At 44.0% G+C, this 20,941-nt stretch overlaps 1 protein-coding gene across 2 annotated transcripts in view; it reads left to right on the plus strand.

Annotated features, from left to right (window-relative positions):
• Nucleotides 1-20,941, plus strand: part of LOC126356285 (toll-like receptor 2) — a 497,935-nt gene that overhangs the window by 344,895 nt on the left and 132,099 nt on the right. For both annotated transcript variants that reach the window (XM_050007162.1, XM_050007161.1), the window contains exon 11: nucleotides 19,227-19,582. In XM_050007162.1, the coding sequence (XP_049863119.1) occupies nucleotides 19,227-19,582 (356 nt within the window). The remainder of the gene's footprint in view (nucleotides 1-19,226; nucleotides 19,583-20,941) is intronic.

Here is a 20,941-nt window from a genome sequence, read left to right on the forward strand (position 1 = left end):
CACAAAGAGATAACGGCTATGAGCTGCGCCGAATGAGTGACTAACAATGAGCAATTAGAAATGGATGGGTATGAGCGGTGGAGTAATGGGTGTGTGCGAGTTATAGTTATGGGAGCTTCCGGGAGTACGATTTGAATTGCATTCCTGTAATCTGCATTCGTCACTTGAAATGACGGAAATTTGTTTCAAAAAGTTCTACACAACTATGGTCCAAAACGAAGGAAAGATCACTATCTACTAAATTCTGTCTACAACTCATAGGAGCCTGTAATAGGAATTGTGAAATTATATTTAACTTTGGGAGAAATTTGTATGGTATTGGTTTCCATAGCAATGGCTTCAAGGGAGTAACCATATTTCCTTGGATACAGCGATTGGAATTTGGTCTGTAGGTTGCCACACCGTACTTTTCATATTTCTCCTCACATTGGATGGTGATGGAGGATGTGCAGTCCTAAAGCACAAATCTGCGAAACGTCATGATGAAGGCGCTCCCCACGCGCCAATGGAAAGGGCAGTCGGTGCCACACCTCCAGGAAGACAGAGTTCAGTGCCCAATGTCAACACTGACTCAACCAGCCGCCCATCGCCCAGACTTTGAGAGGATCCCAGACTGCACAGCAGTACTCCAACAGAGGACAGACAAGTACAGTGTAGTATTGTTCTGCCAAAAAAAACCGTCTTTGGTTTCCCTTACCTACAACATTTTCTGTGTGTTGTTTCCAATTTAAGTTGTTTGTAATTCCTGGCCATTTAATTGAATTTATGGCCCTTAGGATTTATCGAGTGACCGAAGTGTAATGGAGTCCTTTTAGCACTCATGTGAATGACCACACACTTTTCATTATTTAAGGTCAATTTCAAGTTTTCGCACCGTACAGATGTCTTATTTAAATTGTTTTGCAATTGTTTTTGATCTTCTGATGACTTTACTAGAGGATAAACGCAAGCATCATGTGCAAACAACGTAAGACGCCTGCTCAGATTGTCTACTAAATCGTTTATATAGATAAGAAACAGCAGAGGGGCTAAAACACTGCTTTGCGCAACGTCGTAAATCACGTCTGTCATTCCTTCCTTTCCCGACATATGGGAAGTCTATTATTTCACAGTGGGAATCGCAGGCAAGATCGTTCGGCTCTTGTCTGGCAAATGGAAGCAACAGTCGAGAGTGCATCCTGTATGTTGAGAACGTATCCATCGCAGGATATGATCTTCACAGTTATTCAGCAGCCTTTTCCAGCGACTCGCAGACTCTGGCTCCGTAGGGAGAGCGTTGGAGCTGGTGGAAGAAAACACTTGAACTAATGTACGTAGAATTTCAGCATTTACCGGGGTTAGTCATCCTCCAGTCTGGGCGACCTTGCAAGAACAGTTGCTATACCCATTTCACGTGCAAAGTGTACACGCCCTTTTTCCACCAGATCAGCCTGCCGGAATGCAGTTTTGCAAAGATGTGGTGCAGATCCACTTTTCACAACAAAGGCATTTTTTACAGACAAGGCTGCTATCACCCAAAGTGGGACTGTAAATTTTCATAACGAATAAATGTGGATTGATGAAAATCCATTTGCAGGTGAACATACAAGGCATCAGCGTCGGTTATCAGGTAAGCGAGGAACTATTTACGTTAGACTAATAGGGCACCACCAAACAAAGTGACTGGTGCAAGGTATAGTCAGTTCCTATCAAACTACTAGTCTGTCCTGCTAGAGGAGGTGCCACTCCAACAACAGCTGGAGGTGTGATTCATGGATGATGGAACATCAGCCAAATTTCTTTGAAATGTCAGAGATCACATCACACATACACTTAAGGGGCGATTAATTGGTCGGGGACGTCCAGTACGTTAGCCAGCTCGTTCTTCCGATCTTAATCTCGGGGATTTTTGGTTGTGGAGACACTTGAAGTATCTGGTGCATGCAAGCCTTTTTGATTATGTACATACATTGCAGAAGCGCGTCATCAAGTCTGCCTGCTTATCCGTGACCAACCTGGAATTTTTCATATAGTGCATGATTTCCTAAGATGTCGGACAGAACCATACCTTAAGTCTAAGTAGACTTACTGCGCATCCACCTCCGTAGCCCAGGTCACCAACGCACGCCTGTCTTCTGGGCAACGACTCAGAGGTAGACGGTTCGAATCCTCCTGGCAGCAGAAATTTTCTCTACCATTCGCACACCTTGCGCCAGTGTCATTTCCTCGGTGTTTCATCGAGTGACGGCATATGGCACTGTAGATGATCATCCGTGCTTAGATTGGCCACATTAAACTCTGTGGACTCTTTGGTGCTATTTCAGAGAAGGATCTTGTGCGCCGGCACCAGCTTTCACCCTTTCCCTTCTGTCATTGTCTTACAACTCGACAACTCATTATACAAATACACATTACAACCACCTGCAGTAAATATCCAACTGTGACCCATTATAAGAAAAGGGAGCAATTTGTGCAAGAGAAGAAAACCTTTTTCTGGTTAGGCGGCTGAACGTAGTACTCGGTGCCTCCCAGTCAACAATACTACTTTTCTTTAGCCTTCTGAGTGATTAAATGCGGGACGCCACACATTCCTCTCCTGTGTGAACCTGTTCATCTCAGAGTAGCGCTTGCACCCGACGTCCTCAGTTATTTGTTTGATGTATTCCAATCTCTGTCTTTGCTTAGAGTTTTTACCCTATAAATTGCTATATCTAGTAATTTTCCCTAATGTTTTAAAACGTGTCCTGTCGTCCTCTCACTTCTTCTTATCGGTGTTTTCCGTATGTTCCTTCCCAAGCCGATTCTGCGGAGAACATCCTCATTTCTTACCTAATCGGTCCAAAGACTTTCAGCATTCTTTGAAGCCCCATTCCTCAAATGTTACTATTCTCTTCTTTTTTGTTTTCCCTTCAGTTAGTGATTCGTATCACACAATGTTTTGCTCCAAAGGCACATTCTCAGAAACTTCTTTCTCAAATTAAGCACTCCGCCTTCAGACCACAAGCGGACCATCGGGACCATCCGACCGCCGTGTCATCCTCAGCTGAGGATGCGGATAGGAGGGTCGTGTGGTCAGCACACCGCTCTCCCGGTCGCTATGATTATTTTCTTTGACCGGAGCCGCTACTATTCGGTCGGGTAGCTCCTCAATTGACATCACGAGGCTGAATGCACCCAGAAAAGTGGCAACAGCGCATGGCGACCCGGTGGTCACCCATCCAAGTGCCGGGCACACGCGACAGCGCTTAACTTCCGTGACCTGACGGTAATCAGTGTATCCACTGCGGCAAGGCCGTTGTCTTTTTCAAATTAATGCTACCAACATTCCCTCGGCCAGGAATGTCATCTTTTTTTCCTGAGTTAGTAGAATTTTACGGCCTCCTTACTTCGTCTGTCACATATTATTTTACTTCGAAGGTAGAAGATTCGTTAACGTCGTGTACTTCGTAGTCTACAATTTTTGAAGTCAAGTTTATCGTTCATCTCAGTCTTGCTTCTTCTTGTAACATTCCTCTTTCTTTGATTTACTCTCGTCCAGATTGTGAACTGATTCGATTGTTCATACAGTACAGGCGTCAAACAATTCCTCTGCACTCTCAGTGAGGTTAGCAGTGACACCGCGAATCCAATCATTGACATCCTTATACCCTGAATTTTAACCCCGCTCTTGAACTTTGATTTTCCTTGTCTCTCTTCCATTACCAATCGTGATTTCACAACTGCCCCTGTAGTGCCTCTACTTTTCCTAAAGCCAAACTAGTCTTCATCTAAAAATCCTCTATTGTCTTGTGCTATTATCTTTATATTATTCTTCTCAGTAATTTGAACGAACGAGGCGTTAACTTCATTATGCGATAATTCTCGCACTATCTGAGTAGAAGAATTTAGCCCGTTGTGGCTCGCTTTGCCGAAGAAAACTGACTCACTCGTAACGTTGAACATTTAATATCGAACTTCGAACGTAAAAATTTAACATAAATGGTCAACGTAAGCGTTGAACGTTTATGTTCAACGTTTACGTTCAACGTTTATATTCAACGTTCAATATTAAAAATTCAGTGTTACGAGTGAGTGAGCTTTGGTTCAAATGGGTCTGAGCACTATGCGACTTAACTTCTGAGGTCATCGGTCACCTAGAACTTAGAACTAATCAAACCTAACTAACCTAAGGACATCACACACATCCATGCCCGAGGCAGGATTCGAACCTGCGACCGTAGCGATCGCTCGGCTCCAGACTGTAGCGCCGTTGCGCGGCGGTTGCACGGCCACTCCGGCGGGCCTGAGTGAGCTTTCTTGGGAAAAGTGAGCGAGAACCGGTTAAATTCTTCTACTTACCTGCCATACTGCTATTTATTTCGAATATGTGCTGAATAGTAAAGATTGCGCTTACGCACGACCTTCGTTTTCTGGAGCTGCACTGGGTGTGGCAGTAGCAACTTTTCGGTAAAGGGGTGTAATTTTTTTTGGACGGTTTCTGACTAAAGCACACTCAGTATAAGGAAAACTGAAGCCGCGCACCGCACAGCTGGACTTTCAGCCCCGGAGGCGAGCAGCGGCTGGGGGTTGCGTAACGGCCATCAGCGTCCAGTTGACTCGCCTGCCCCCTGCCCTGCGCTGTGCTGGGGCGACCTCATTGCTCCAGGCCACGGGCGAAATCCCCTGTGGCGTTGCTCGCAACGTGCCACCGGCGTCCCGGCCCCAGCAGACCACCGCTCGCCAACAGAACATGGAGGATCAACATAGACGAACAATGATGTCACCAGTCCCAGCTGTTAGTTTCCTACACACGATGACACAATAATTGTGAAAATTTCATCCCTCTGAGGAAAACTTTGCTTCTCAGCTCTGTACCGCGACAGCAGCAGTTTTCTGAATGGTGAAACACAATCATAAGACTTGTCTGCCATCAGTACTTCCAGCTCACAAGTCCTGCCAGTAAACATAAGAACATGTTGGACACATCGTAGTGGTTGACAGATTTGGTTCTACCTATTATACACTATGAAAAAAAATGGTTCAAATGTCTCTGAGCACTATGCGACTTAATTTCTCAGGTCATCAGTCGCCTAGAACTTAGAACTACTTAAACCTAACTAACCTGAGTACATCACACACATCCATTCCCGAGGCAGGATTCGAACCTGCGACCGTAGCAGTCGCGCGGTTCCGGACTGCGCGCCTAGAACTATACACGATGATATACCATTCTAAAGAGAACAACTAACACTACAACAGGAGGTTTGCATAAACACGAAAACATGCAGCAGATTACCATCCCTAATACAGTGTACGAAATCGGTTGGCACTCAAGATCCGATCGGCTTGGATAGGATACCGTTCTAGGCGCTCCAGTCAGGTACCGCGCGACCGCTACGGTCGCAGGTTCCAATCCTGCCTCGGACATGGATGTGTGTGATGTCCTTAGGTTAGTTAGATTTAAGTAGTTCTAAGTTCTATGGGACTGATGACCTGAGATGCTAAGTCCCATAGTGCTCAGAGCCATTTTGGATGGGATAAATACACGTCAGTATGATTTTCAGCTTAATATTATACCTTTCATCCTGCAAAATGATGGCAAGTTCTGGTAACGATGAGGTGGATAGCGTTCACGCCCCCTCTCTTCTAAGTACACCACAAAGGCTCAATAATATTGAGATCTGGTGACTGTGGTCCCAGGGGCGACGCGACATTTCGTTGTCGTGCTCACAAAACAAGCTCTGAACAAAGCGAGCTATGCGACTAGGAGCCCTGTCGTCTTGGAACACAGTATCCCCATTGGGAAACAAACATTTTACCACAGGATGGACCTCACCATCCACAATGGTCACATAATCCATGACAGTAATGCGATCTTACAGAGTAATCATGGGGCGCATAGAATACCACGATAAGGCCGCCCAAATCGCTATAGAACTCCCGCCATGTTTCATTCTTGGCATGTAAACACACATCAGACCAAGTTACTTTCTTCAATTGCACCATAATCCAGGTTTTATTGTTTCAGAACAATGTTTTCCTGTTTCGGGAACTTGCACCACTGATGACTGGTTTCGGAATGGGAGCTCGTCCTGCACTTCTCTTTTTATGGAGCTCTCTTCGCGCTGCTTTGGTGCTGATGGGATTCGCGAATGCGACATTCAGTTCTGCAGTGACTTTCTCGTCTCTCGACCTCATTACAACATTACCGTCTGTCATGATCACTTACACACACTTTCGCCCACTTTTTAACTTAGCGGATGATGTTTTTTCGCTTTCCCAGTATGCGGTATAGATATTCGGTCGGTACCTCTTGAAACACCAAACACTTCGGCTAGGTTGGTTAAGGGGGTAGGACGTCAAACGGGCCGACTTGGAGCAGGAGAGGCTCCACAGGACATTTTAATTCCCAGTGACTATACTTTCACAAATAAATTCATAAAGCTTTGTCAGCACGACCAGGAATGATTCAAGATTCACACTCATACCAGTGGAAGTTCAAAAACATAAGAAAATATTTTTGTTAGATATGAAATTTCATCATTTTTTCAGTTACTGTTGGTGCATTTGTTGCTATAAGTTCATTTTTCTTCACAAGAAAGAGAGATTCTTTGATGAATTTTGCACAGCATGCAAACCATACTTACAGATGTATGAAACTCTGAATTTTTCAAATCTATTAAAAACTGTCGTAAAAATTGAGATAATTAACCACAAAATTTTACTTTTTTCTAAACATTAAGTTTAAAACTTAACAGCTCATTCATTTTTTCATAAATAGATTCTAGACTTTCAGACACCTGTAAGAATGGTCGGTATCCTGCATAAAATTCATCGAACAGTCTCTCTTTTATTTTGTTATGTTTTTGAACTTCCAATGCTATGACTGAATCCTGCTGACCAAGTTTTATGAATTTACTTGTAAAAGTATAGACAGGGGAAATTAAAATGTCCTGTGGTGCACGTTGGCATCCTACCCCCCTTAAGGAATCATCCGCCATATTATCATCAACAATTCGCCCACGTTCGAATTCTCTTAGCACCGACATAAGGCCCTCTCATGCGTTCTGAAACACCTGACGTATTGAGGACACTGCACAGGTGCCGTTCTATTGAAATACAACAGCGCAACCTGCAGTCTTCTGGCAGCATCTACGTTTATGTTTAAGCATGCATTTCTCTTAATATTTCCATATTTTTATTGAAATCCCTTACGTGTGTCAGAGGAGTAAGGGGGTGGCGTTCTTTAGCGACTCGAGCCTGTGGCCGTCACACAGCGAGGCTCTCGTCCAAAATTCTCTATAGACTATCAGATCCTACACCTAATCAAGCTCTTTACCACTACACATCTTCCTATCTCTCGACACTGACTAATACTACGACATCACAGGGCGTTCCTTTTTCCTTGTGGAACTCCACTGGTACGGGCTTCCAATAAACAATTATATTATAAAAGTAAGTGTACACAGTGCGTGCCGCTAAAACTCAGAAACAATTCTCGTACGATCAAAGGAGTTATACAGTATGGAAGACCTATGTTCTCCATCCATGAAGAAGATTACCATTTTTACCTGAAGTGTGTGCTTCTGAAGACATAAGTGCTGGGAAGTTTCGCCCTCCAGAAATGTCTAGAACATTCCAGGACATTCGAGAGTATTCTAGAGCATTCCAGAATGTTGCAGAATGTTCCACAATCATACGGGATTTTCTAGAATGTTCAAAAATAGTCTGTAACATTCGTGATTATTCCAGAATGTTCGGGAACATCCCAGAACATACCATATCATTGTGGAACATTTTATAACACTCTCGAATGTTGTGGAATGTTCTGGAACTTTTTGGACCATTCTAAGCCTTTTTGGTGTGTTCTGCAATTCTCCACTGATAGGTTTACACATTGGTAGGAGTACGTATATAAAGTAGGACCCGTCGTGGGTTTGAACGTCAGTTTCTTTTCAGTGACGAAGGGAGAAACCATAAAAGTAGTGCAATGAGTGAATATAAACAAACAGTGAAGGGTGAGTAGTGAAAGTGCTACAGTGACTTGAATACAAATCGAAAATAAAGTGTGAAAAGTGCGTAAAGTGCACTTAGTATATTTGTTAATTAAGGTTGATTTGATGTATATTTTAGACAATGCCCAAACGTAAAGAGGAGGAAATCATGCCGGTTCTGAAGGAAAAATGCAAAAGCAAAAAGAACGGCCAAAAACGAAACAGACGAAGAGCGCGAAGCACGTTTAAGTTTCCAACGAACGAGAATGAGGAACAAGAGAAGCAGAGAAACCGAAGAAAAAAGTAATGAACGGACTGAAGAATCAAGTATTGCGACACAGTCTTATAATATTAAGCTCGACAGTGATTTCTAGAACATATCCACTGCTGAAAATGAACTCATCGACCATTTCACCTGAACATTGTTGGTCAGTACAGAAACGCTGCTTGAAACTGCAATTTTGGCAATCAGAAATAATATTGTCGACGATATCGACTTTAATACTCAAAAGAAAATTACCCGTTAAGAGAGAATATGCAAATTGATCGACACGATAGTAAACGTTGAAGAAAGTTTGAACTTCCCTACACAATTTCTAAACTCTTTGCAAGTACCAGGAATGCCATTACACTGCTTTCGACTTAAAATTGGATCTACGACCATACTATTCAGAAATCTCAACGCACAAAAACTGTGTAACGGAACAAGCTGTCGAGTAACACCATCGAAGCCGAATTTATGACCGGAAAGCACAAAGGATACCACTGATTTCTACTGAGTTCCCATTCCAATTTAAAAGACTACAGTTTCCAATCAAATTAGCCTACAGATTTACAATTAACAAAGCGCAAAGACAAAGCCGGGTAAGTCCGCATCCAGCTCTGGTGGGGCTTGGTTCCTTTCAAACAAAGCCGAGTGAGCTGCGAGTGAGGCTCCCAACTGAAAATATTTCTGAGTCAATTATCAGTTCCAGTAATTGCCTTGAAGTTAGGCGAAGCATTGTGAAAACTTTTGCCAGGTCTGGGGAAGGTGCTTCAATCTTTTTAGAGCATAGAGCAGGAACGGCACATAGAAGGGTCCAGTTCTTTTCAGCGAAATAGAGGGCAAGCTGGTATTGGGGGCATGCGGGGTTCCTATCGGGAATTTTCAGGAGAGGATTTGCAGTTCAGCCACTTTCCTCAGAAACGAGTTTTTCAAAACCTCTAATAGAAGCCAGAGGATTAGAACTACCTTACATTAACATCTTTAGAAATACTTCTCGGATAAAGAATACGCTGACATACTCCAAGTCTAAGTATCTGTTTATGAAAACAGGGGAATAATTTTCGTGGCTTTCTGAACAAGAGATCTACAAGAGCTATAGGGTGAAGCACAACTCGCCACTTTCTGCACATTTTAGTAGAAGGAACTTACGGTCCCCGGCGGCTCGTTACAGAGTCATCGTATTATGTTTGGTTTCCTACATCAGTTGGCTTTGCATGTGTATTGCACTGAAAACAGTGCGCAACAGTAGATGTACCGTTGAGGACTCGTCACATTACGCGGTATCAGCACCATGGGCGCCGGTACACTTCGAACTAGATGTTAGGAAGGACATTGGAGTACAGTTTGGACGACAGTGGATTGGTCGCCGCAGTTCATGGCCAGCTCGGTCACCAGACATGAGTCTAATGTACCTCTTCTTCTGGGACATGTATGGAGCGTAGTTTACAAGACCTCGGTCGGTACTAGCACGGACCTAGTTGCCAGGATTACCGCAGCCGCGCTAGTAGTATGCCAAACTCCTAGAATTCTTGAGCGTTTAAGACAGTCGATGGTGCGTCGCTGTACACCCTGCCGTGATCATGGTTATCGAAATTTTGAAATCATACAGTATTAGAATAAGAATTTAAGAGAGCTTTGGAGGACCGAAAAGCAAATACAGCAGAATGGATAGAAAACATTCCATCAGAATTTCTGAAATCATTGCAGGAATTGCAACAAAGTGACTATTCCCGTTGGTGTGTAGAATGTATGATACTGGAGACATCCACTCTCACTTTCCACAGAGTTTCAAATACTGCAAGAGCTGCCAAGTGCGAGAACTATCGCACAGTCACCTTAAGAGCTAGTGCATCCAAGTTGCTGACAAGAATAATATACAGAACAATGGAAAAGAAAATTGATAGTCTGTTAGATGACGATCAGTTTTGCTTTAGGAAAGATAAAGGCACCAAAGGCACTAGAGCAGCAATTCTGATGTTGCGATAAATAACAGAAACGAGACTAAAGAAAAATCAAGACACGTTCATAGGATACGTCGACTTGAAGAAAAAAGCGTTCGGCAACGTGAAATTCTGAGACAAATAGGGGTGAGCTAGTCAGACGTGTAATATACAATATCTACAAGAACCAAGAGGTAATAATAAAAGGGGGCGACCAAGAAATAAGTGCTCAGATTTAAAAGGACGTAAGACAGAGAATTATTCTTTCACCCCTCCTGTTCAATCTGTGCATCGACGAAGCAATGACTGAAATAAAAGAAAGGTTCAGGAGTGGGATTAAAATTCAAGCTGAAAGGATATCAACGATACGATTCGCTGATGACATTGCTATCCTAAGTGAGCGTGAAGAAGAATTACATGATCTTCTGAGGGGGATGAATAGTCTAGTGAGCACAGAAATGGACTGAGAGTAAAACGAAAAAACTCGAAAGTAATGAAAAGTAGCAGAAATGAGAACAACGAGAAACTTAACATAAAGATTGATGGTCACGAAGTAGATGAAGTTAAGAAATTCTGCTAGCTAGACAGCAAAATAACCGACAGTGGAAGGAGTAAGGAGATCAGAAAAAGCAGACTAGCACTGGAAAAAGGGCATTCCTGCCCACGATAAGTCTCCTAATATCAAACATAGGTCTTAATGTGAGGAAGAAATTTCTGAGAATGTATTTTTGGAGCACAGCATTGTATGGTAGTGAAACATGGACTGTGGGAAAACCGGAACACAAGAGAATCGAAGCAATTGAGACGTGGTGCTACAGGCGAATGTTGAGGACGTTTCCGCAGAATGCGAGAGGAACGGAATATGTGGAATAGGATAATAGGACATATGTGAAGACATCAGGGAATGACTTCCATGGTACTAAAGGAGCTGTAGGGCGCAAAGGCTGCAGGTAAAGACAGACTGGAATACATCCAGCAGATAACGGAAGACGTAGGTTGCAAGTGCTACACTGAGATGAAGAGGTTGGCAGAGGAGAGGAATTGGTGGTTGCCCATATCAAAACACTCAGGAGACTTATGAAGTAAAAAACAGAAAAAAACATGTAAAGGAATTGTTCTGCGTTTGTTAAGCGCTGTACACTGACAGAACGGACTGAGCACACTGTGGAAAAAGTACACAAGCTCGTGTGAGGGTTATGTTGTGTTACTCCGTGTTGAACGTTGCACATTTGGCTTACTGCATGTTACAGGCTTCTTCAGTATTGTGAAAGGGTTTTCGCAGAAACAGTATTTACTTCTGTAACAAACTGTAACGGGGTGTCGGAGACCGTGGGTTCCTCATACCAAAATATTCAGAAGGTATCCGTCAACAACATTTTAAAGTTTGTCTGGACTACGCAGCTAAGCTGTTCCCCTCAGATATTTCCTGAACCGTTTAAGGTATTGTAATTCTTTTTTTTTTTCACCAGATATTTTGTGATAATGACCTCGCTAAGTGACGTCTAGTCTCGTTGCGTGGCTTACACCTTCGATAGTTCGGTTCGAACAGTAATAATTACTGCTGGTAGTATCGTAGATCTAAAAGAGGAACGTCAATGGTGTTTCCTCCAACAGACTCAGATCAATAGTTTCGGAGACATTACGGTATTTAGAACTTACGGTTATCCGTTTTGATGAGATCGATCCTTATCATATTCGGATGTTCATGTTGTTAAACAGAACTGTCGTGTCAAGCTGACGGTGTGCAGGTACTAATCGAACTGAGCAGACCCACACAGAAGTGATAGCGATACGTGTGGGGGTGGGAGGGCCAATCAACCAACCTGTGTTCACTGAACCGGTGGTCACAGTGCTCTATTTCGAATCTGCCCAATGTGCAAGCACTTACTATGGTTATTTATTCTAAAACTTAAACCCTTTTTTTTGCTTTCAAATATCTGACCTATCGTGTGGGACAACAGGTAATGTAACGTGCAATTCCGTCCCGTTCCCTTCCGTTATCGGCTAGTGTGAGTTCTGCCATTTGGAATGCACTGTGCAACGTTTTGACATTTAGTCCATTGCGTCCCGTCCATTTCTGTTATCGGCCAATGTGAATGCTTCCATTTGAAATGCACTGTGTAATACTTTGACGTCCCATTCCATCCCCTCCCGTTCCGTTCCGTTTTCGGCCAGCATGAATGCTGCCACTTTTAATGCGGAATTTTTTGACGTTCAGTTCGGCCAGCGTGAATGCTACTATTTGGAATGCACTATGGAGTGTTTTCACGTTCAGTTCTGTCCCATTCCGTTCCATTGTCGGCCACTGTGAATAATTGCATTTGGAATGCAATGTGGAACAGTTTCACGTAGAATCCCGTCCTATTCCATTCCGTTTTCGGCCAGTGCTTCCATTTGAAGTGCACTGTGGAATATTTTGTAGTTCAGTTCTGCCCTTTCCGTTCCCTTGTGGCCAGTGTGAATGCCGCCATTCTGGGTGCCCTGTAGAATGTCTGACTTTCAGTTCCGTCCCGTTCCGTTACGTTGTTAGCCAGTGTCAATGCTGCCATTTGTAATGGACTATGGAATGTTTTGACGTTCAGTTCCATTCCGTTCCGTCAAGTTAGAATCAGTGTTTAGTGAGTTCAAAGACAGGAGCAATGGAACGGCATACCGTCTCTAATAGAACTGTGTGTAGTAAGGCAGCCGGCCGTTGTGGCCGAGCGGTTGTAGGTGCTTCAGTCCGGAAGCACGCGGCTGCTACGGCCGCAGGTTCGAATCATACGTCGGGCATGGATTGTGTGATGTCCTTAGGTTAGTCAGGTTTAAGTAATTCTAAGGGACTGATGACCTCAGATGTTAAGTCCCATAGTGCTTAGAACCTTTTTCTTTTTTTTTTTTGTTTTTTTTTTTTTTTTTTTTTTTTTTTTGTACCTTTGATTTTACACGAACTGACGAACCGTTACCCGTGTCTAGGCTCGCAAATCAGTAATTTTGTTATGATAAATGATGTAAAGTAAGCAAGCTAATAATTTATGAATATGTTTGTATGATGATTATGTTTGGTTTGTGAGGCGCCCAACTGCGCTGTCATCAGCGACCGTACAAAGCGCCAATTTTTTCACAGTCCAATTTTTTTTTCACATTCCGATCTAGCCACTGTCACGAAAGATGAGGATGATGATGAAATGAAGAGGAAAACACAAAAACCCAGCCCGCGGGCAGAGAAAATCCCCAACCCGGCCGGGAATCGAAACCGAATATGTATGTATGTAATGGTTCAAATGGCTGTGAGCACTATGAGGCTTAACATCTGAGGTCATCAGTCCCCTAGAACATAGAACTACTTAAAGCTAACTAACCTAAGGACATCACATACATCCATGCCCCATGCAGGATTCGAACCTGCGACCGTAGCGGTGGCGCGGTTCCAGACTGTAGCGCCTAGAACCGCTCGGCCACCCTTTCCGGCTTGTATGTAATGGTGTAGATATGTATGTTTGTTTATGTAAATGTATATATGCACATAATGAGTGTCTTTCTGTTATTTTGCTGTATGTTGTTTCTGAATGCATGCATTACATTTACCAATTATATTTTTAAAAATGTCTTGATTCATTACATTGATATCGGAGAAGAGTTCTCAGCAGTTCCTCTGGCTCGTCTAGTAAACGTTTTTCTATCTCATTTCAACGAGTTACATGTCCTACATTTCTGATCCATTCTTCCTGACTAATCGATGATTATCAAAGCCAATTAATGGACCATAATGGAATACAGCCTCAATGAAAGACTCCAACGCTATACGTGTACAGGCACGACGTCTCTCTGCTTGTAGTAAAACCTTTTAAACGGCACAGCCGTTGTGAATCTTCTACTGTCTGAGAAAGTAAAAAAGACGTGTCATGCTCAGAGTCTAAAATCCGAAGGGCTTGTGACTGTTCTATGTTTCTTTAGCTCTTGAGGCCGCCTGACGTTCTAGATCTAAGGTCTGCCAGATGTAAGATTGCTCCGAGATTTGTTGTTCGAGTGACTTTCGCAGCTCCACCCCTCTCAGAAATATGATCTAAACTAGACAAATCTTTGCGCAGCAGGTTCTAACAATTTCAAATACGGTTCTCGCCCTTGCCGTCTGATATTATTACGTATTTCCACAACAATGCGCCATAAAAACTGTCCACCTTCGCCAGATGGTTTCGCGGTTCTTTTTAAAATTTCAAAACCTGCTTCTATGATTAAACTCTGGATTCGCACTGTCACGTAATAAACACCAAGAACTGCCGAGCTCCATGCAACCGTCATCGGCATCCCACTAATATACTTCTTATCAGGCGTGATTTTTCATTCTTTTTTATTTTATTTTATTTTATAAAGTACCATGTGCTCTTCGTCAAGACTTTATCAGAACTGGTTCAGCGGTTTAGTCATGTAAAGGTAACAGAGAGAGTTACATTCGGATTTATAGAATAAATATAGATTGTTCTATGACATAAAATTTCACATTCAATACATCAGAGTGCAGCATCGAATATTTCTGCTTCAGCTTAGAGCAGTGGTTCCCAACCTGGGGGTGGTTAAGCCCTGAGGGATAAAATGAAATTTTCTGAGGGGAAAAAAACTAAACGATTCGGTTCTGTTTCAGTTACTAAACTAAGTTATTTTCAAAAGATAATTATTATTATCACAATTTTGTAGGAATCTAATACTGATTATACGAGCTATCAATAATTACTTTTTATCAATTAGTAGTGTTAATGCGGTGGAGCTTACAGGTTCATCACATAGTCCACTTCTAAGGTGTCAGGCAAATCCAACACCTTCCATGAAAACCCTGACATGATAAGCAAATCCACTAGTATGTCATATAGCTCCGAACAAATCGTGACATTAAATTAACCAAAGTAATACGAGTAACGAGTGAGCAAAAGGAATACCACAGACTAACACAAGAATGCCTAAATGCATGTCGTACCTTCCCACCATGAGACCGACACAGTTCCGAGGGGAGAAACGAGAACAGAAGCCTAGAGCAGAACCGTGTTAAGCTAGAAGGCCCTACGATAAGGGACGGACTGGACACCCACGTCGCCAGCCTACCTCTAAGACTACCACCCACACGTTTTAGCGTGAGACTTTTTCGCGTCTCTGTTACGTCAAGGACCACCCCCCAGCCGATGTTAAAAGATAGAGCCCTCCAGAAGAACTGTATAGATCTTACGATAACGTTAAAAGGACCACACCAGCTGCAGGTTTTAGCATGAGACTCTTTCGCGTCTCTGTTACGCTGGAAACTTTAGAAACATTGCCCACTACGAAAAGTATAACGTTTCTCATTGGATGGACAGAATTTTTGTAGGCGGAGCTTAAGGTTAACATTGAGACCCTGATTGGTCAGACGAAAACACAGCCAGATAGCTTTTTTAAACCAACTTCGGTAAATTGTAGTAAGGAGAGGTTAGGAGGGGAGTTACTTCCGAGATGGCGAAGTGAGCGGAGCTGTGCTGCCCGCTGTCGCCCTGACGCTGCATAAACACCGACAAGGTAATGAACGCACGCGATGCCGCATTTTTGAGCGCATAAGGCTTCACTCAGAACTGCAGAAGTCTCATCTGTTACACCTCCTTTTTTGCGTAATACTAGTGTCGATCGTAAATTAAAGCTCATGGTGTTCACAATTGCCACTTGAAGTAAAAATCTGAAACGCGATGATTTCTCTGTGATATAATTATTGAGAAGCCACATCAGCCACTGTAATTTACGACAAGTTAGATAAGTTATTAAAGATAATTGAGGGTCACGGTAGACCATTTTGATAGTTTTCTCTTTTGTGAAACTTAATTTAAACCTAGATTCTAGATGTGATATGGAATAGGTCATCCTTCGATCCATTGTAGACCTTGGAAACCCATTCAGGGAATATTCGTTCACATTTTTGTTGAACGCCGTTGGTTTTTACCATCCTGTATTAAAACACTTCCTTTTATCAATAGCGCAATTTATAAACAATGTTTCGTGAGTAGAATAAAATTTCCAATGGTAAACTTAACTGCTTTTTCGACGTTGTTTTACCAGCTAACTAAAAATAGAAAAGCCTTGAACCCCTTCCACTAAATTTAGTTAGTATTAAGATTCTTTTACAGGGGGTGCAGTGGAGCTGACGCTGAGATCATTTAGTATTTGGTTATATCATCGCTAGTCTCACTGAACTCATCTGAATTCTACATGTCGTGTGTGGTCTGGCGTCTCCTTACCAGCAACAGGTCCCAGGTTCAAACTAGTCAATTCCCTAAAAAACACGCTCAGAGCGTCATAGCCCGAAAGTGGTAGGGAGACACGATATAGAACAAACCGACACCACCATGAATGTTTAGACACTCACTACGCACATGTGTTTTGTCCCGTACATCGCTGACGATAAAAGTGAGACATATACGTAACAAATGCTAAATATCTCAAGAAAGTATGTTCTCCAAGTTGTAGGTAGTACCTGGAGTGCGTGTGTATCATGTGTATTGAAACGGGGACCTAGAAACAACGGAGAGGCGGCGTTGCGCCGTAGCCCTCAGTGGCTCACAACCCCACAACAGGCCACCCACTACACCGCCGCCCCGCACTAAACTCAGGGTTATTGTGCGGTTTCGGGAACCCCCCCCCCTCCCCCCCAGGAACGTCGCATATCAGACGAGTATAACCCCAATGTTTACGTGTAGAGTAATTAGTGTAATTATGGTGTACGCGTACGTAAAGACAGTGTTTGCGCAGCAATCGCCGACATAGTGTAACTGAGGTGGAATAAGGGCAACCAGCCCGCATTCACCGAGGCAGATGGAAAATCACCTTAAAAACCATCCACAGATTGGCAGGCACACCGGACCGAGACACTAATTTGCCGGGAGGATTCGTGGCGATCGGGAAGCAGCGCCTTAGACGGTGCGGAGCACCTGCAGTACTTCAGAACTTGCTTCATTACTCCCTTCAAAAGACATAAATGAATTCATTGACAGCATGACGCAGCACTAATTTCATAAGGGCTACTATAGGGATGTACACAGCTTTGGTATTATTATTATGGTTATTATTATTATAACAGTTAGACGCAAAGGGTTAACAACGTGAAGTCGCCCCATTGCCTCCAGTTCAGACTTAAGGAGGGCAGCAATGAAGTGATTTACATAGAGTAAGTATATCGCACACGTGTGAAATTCTTTGGTTTTAAATGGGGTTGCAGTGTACAGGTCAAGCAGATGCTGCAGTGGGGAGGAGTAATGCACGGGAAGTATGCTTTGCACCAAGTGTAGCCTCGCTGTGTATACTTAGCTTTCTTTTCTGATATGGAGTCGTGGATACCACTTGCGATGCACCACAAATTCCTTCGTCATTTATTTTCACACGCACACATACACACAAACTAAATATGTGAGACACGGGACTTAGGGAAAGGCAGCCTTCGGTGTGGATGGTGCCTTACTCAGTTTCCGTTGGTTGCTCAATTTTCCTTTTTTCTTAAATAGTCACATACACTTTATTTGGAAGCAACTGCAAGTAACACAGTGCAGTAAAGGAAACAAAAGAAAAATTCGGAGGAGGTATTAAAATCCATGGAGAAGAAATAAAAACTTTGAGGTTCGCCAATGACATTGTAATTCTATCAGAGACAGCAAAGGACTTGGTAGAGCAGTTGAACGGAATGGACAGTGTCTTGAAAGGAGCATATAAGATGGACATCAACAAAGGCAAAACGATTATAATGGAATGTAGTCGAATTAAGTCGGGTGATGCTGAGGGAATTAGACTAGGAAATGAGGCACTTAAAGTAGTAAAGGAGTTTTGTTATTTGGGGAGCAAAATAACTGATGATGGTCGAAGTAGAGAGGATATAAAATGTGCACTGGCAATAGCAAGGAAAGCGTTTCTGAAGAAGAGAAATTTGTTAACATCGAGTATAGATTTAAGTGTCAGGAAGTCGTTTCTGAAAGTATTTGTATGGAGTGTAGCCAAATATGGGAGTGAAACATGGACGATAAGTAGTTTGGACAAGAAGAGAACAGAAGCTTTCGAAATGTGGTGCTACAGAAGAATGTTGAAGATTAGGTGGGTAGATCAAGTAACTAATGAGGAGGTATTGAATAGAATTGGGGAGAAGAGGAGTATGTGGCACAACTTGACAAGAAGAAGGGACCAGTTGGTAGGACATGTTCTGATGCAACAAGGGATCACAAATTTAGCATTGGAGGGCAGCGTGGAGGGTAAAAATCGTAGAGGGAGGCCAAGAGATGAATACACTAAGCAGATTCAGAAAGATGTGGGTTGCAGTAAGTAATGGGAGATAAGAAGCTTGCACCAGATAGGGTAGCATGGAGAGCTGCATCAAACAAGTCTCAGGACTGAAGACCACAACAACAACAACCTGTACTTGTTGGGGTCCCATATTACTTTCATCACCATTACACAAGATATGCGACGGAGGCAGTCTAATATTGTTGCGCAGTCTAGGTAGAGCACTAATTCTCTACGCGCAGCAGACTAGGAACCTGAATAGGGGCTGCACTCTGGAGTTAGTCACTCTGCAGTGATTTCACTGATTGTCATGTGTACGTCGTGAGCCGGCCCAGGTGGCCGAGCGGTTCTAGGCGCTACAGTCTGGAACCGCGTGACCGCTACGGTCGCAGGTTCGAATCCTGCCTCGGGCATGGATCTGTGTGATGTCCTTAGGTTAGTTAGGTTTAAGTTGTTCTAAGTTCTAGGGGACTGATGACCTCAGATGTTAAGTCCCATAGTGCTCAGTGCCATTTGAACCATTTTTTTGTACGTCGTGAAAAGTAATCTGCCCTGCTTGATTTGAGAGAAGGCCTGAAACCACTCATTTTGCCAATGTAAGGGTAAAAATGAGTAAACACACAGTTCCCTCTCCTTTGACTGTTAACCCAAGGGAAAAAATGACTATACAGTGTCCTATCATTTATCGCCTTTGGCTGTTAACTTAATACCGGAAATGACATCTTTAGACAAGTACAGTTTGCGATAGGCAATTACGTATTTAGGGACAGCGACAAAACTCGTTGTACGCGACGCAGTGGCGGTACGTTGCAGTGGTGCCAGTGGGAGCTGGACATGGCGAAGCACCAGGTGTGGGAGGACGGCAGCGACTTTCTGCTGCTGCTGGAGCTGGAGCGGCTGGAGCGGCGGCGGCTGCCGCGCCACCTGCGCGACTTCATGGAGACGCGCACCTATCTGGAGTGGCCGGCGCGGCCCGCGGCAGAGGCGGACGAGGCGGCGGCCTGGGCGAAGCTGCGCGACGCGCTCAGCCCCAGCCTGCACCAGCAGCGGCAGCGGGCCCGCCAGCTGCAGCGCGCCGCCAGCCAGCGCCGCCGGCACCAGCTCCACCGCGACCACCAGCTGCACCAGCTGCACGGGAGGCGCCCCGCCGACGACGACGCCGACGACGCGTGAGTAGCCCTCAGCGGCCTCGCGTTTGGCGTTACCAGATCCGACATAAATTAACAAAAATGTTCCTCACTGCAGCGCCTTGGCACCATAATCGTTCGCGATGTACATCCGGTTTCCAACCGCGTCAATTACTTAAAACTACACGAGTTTTCCACCAAGCACTTCTTGGCCATTGTCAAGTGGTGTGACTGCCAGTGGGCTGTTGGTGCGCCCTGGCAGTCATCCCACTTGACAATGGCCAAGAAGTTGTTAGATGGCACGATCTATGCCCCTTACATGAAGTCATTAAAGATCACCTAACTCACATTGAGCGAACAGTAGGGCTGAACAAAAACGACTGACAAGGCACAATGCATCTTATAGAGGGTATACTATGGACATACTGGAATAATTAAGGTCGGGAGATGGTTTTAAATTTACACGACACGAAAACTTTGTGGAAACGCGTCGATTTACTGGAGGCTAGTCTATCCCACGGAAGTATTTAGAATTGACCGTGGCTGGCGGGGCAGCAGCGAAGGGAAGCGACAATAGGCATCTTAGGGCGGCTCAAGCTCTGAGAAAGCGGTAATGGGGCGCGGCCTCCAGCTGCCTTAAGATGAGTGACGGTAAGTGGGTGGTTGACCCCATGCTGGTGTACTGGGAAGCAGACGGAGAACTTGTACACCTGTTGATAGATGTCCGTCGTCCCGTTTTCGATGAAACGTGCGAGAAAGCCGCGCAAAGCTACAGTGGAGCGGTCAACAGAGGTCAAAATATGCGTGTTCGTGACTATAGCAACTTCACACTGAATTCACGGTCCGCAGAGTCTGAAGTAAATCAGGTGAAGAGCGACAGAATGAAATACGCCGGCCTCCGATGGATATGTAGGATCGAGGAATTTGAAGTACTCTCCTGGGAGTCAGTATTCTGGAAAAATTGGTGTTTGTGCAGACGCTAACCTTGATGGGTGGCCTGGGAGGAGCTAAATAGCAGAAGCTGAGAGGAAGGGAAATTTTGTGGGAATTTGTTCACTTCCCAGAGCAGGCATTCGTCGGCGCTGGGAAGCGATGCATAATTAACGCGACATGTGCTGCAATTGGCGTAAGTGATTTTGCTGGAGGGGAAACCGAGGTGCAGAGCGGACTGGCAGAAGTCTCCGTGGTGGTCTTCAGTTTCCGACGTGGCGTTATTTACTCAGTTTGCCTGAGAGAGAGTGAGCATATCTGCAGTTTAGGACTTAGCAAATGCAACGATTGAGCTTGGAGATATTAAGTTTTGGTTCAGATATGTACTGAGCAAGATAGCTAGGAGTGAATAGACGAGCGCAGCCTTGCAGGTCCATGAGGCCGGCCGACGTCCTCACAACGACGTCTCCC

This window comes from Schistocerca gregaria, chromosome 3 (genome assembly GCF_023897955.1).
Source record: "Schistocerca gregaria isolate iqSchGreg1 chromosome 3, iqSchGreg1.2, whole genome shotgun sequence".
Lineage (NCBI taxonomy): Eukaryota > Metazoa > Arthropoda > Insecta > Orthoptera > Acrididae > Schistocerca > Schistocerca gregaria.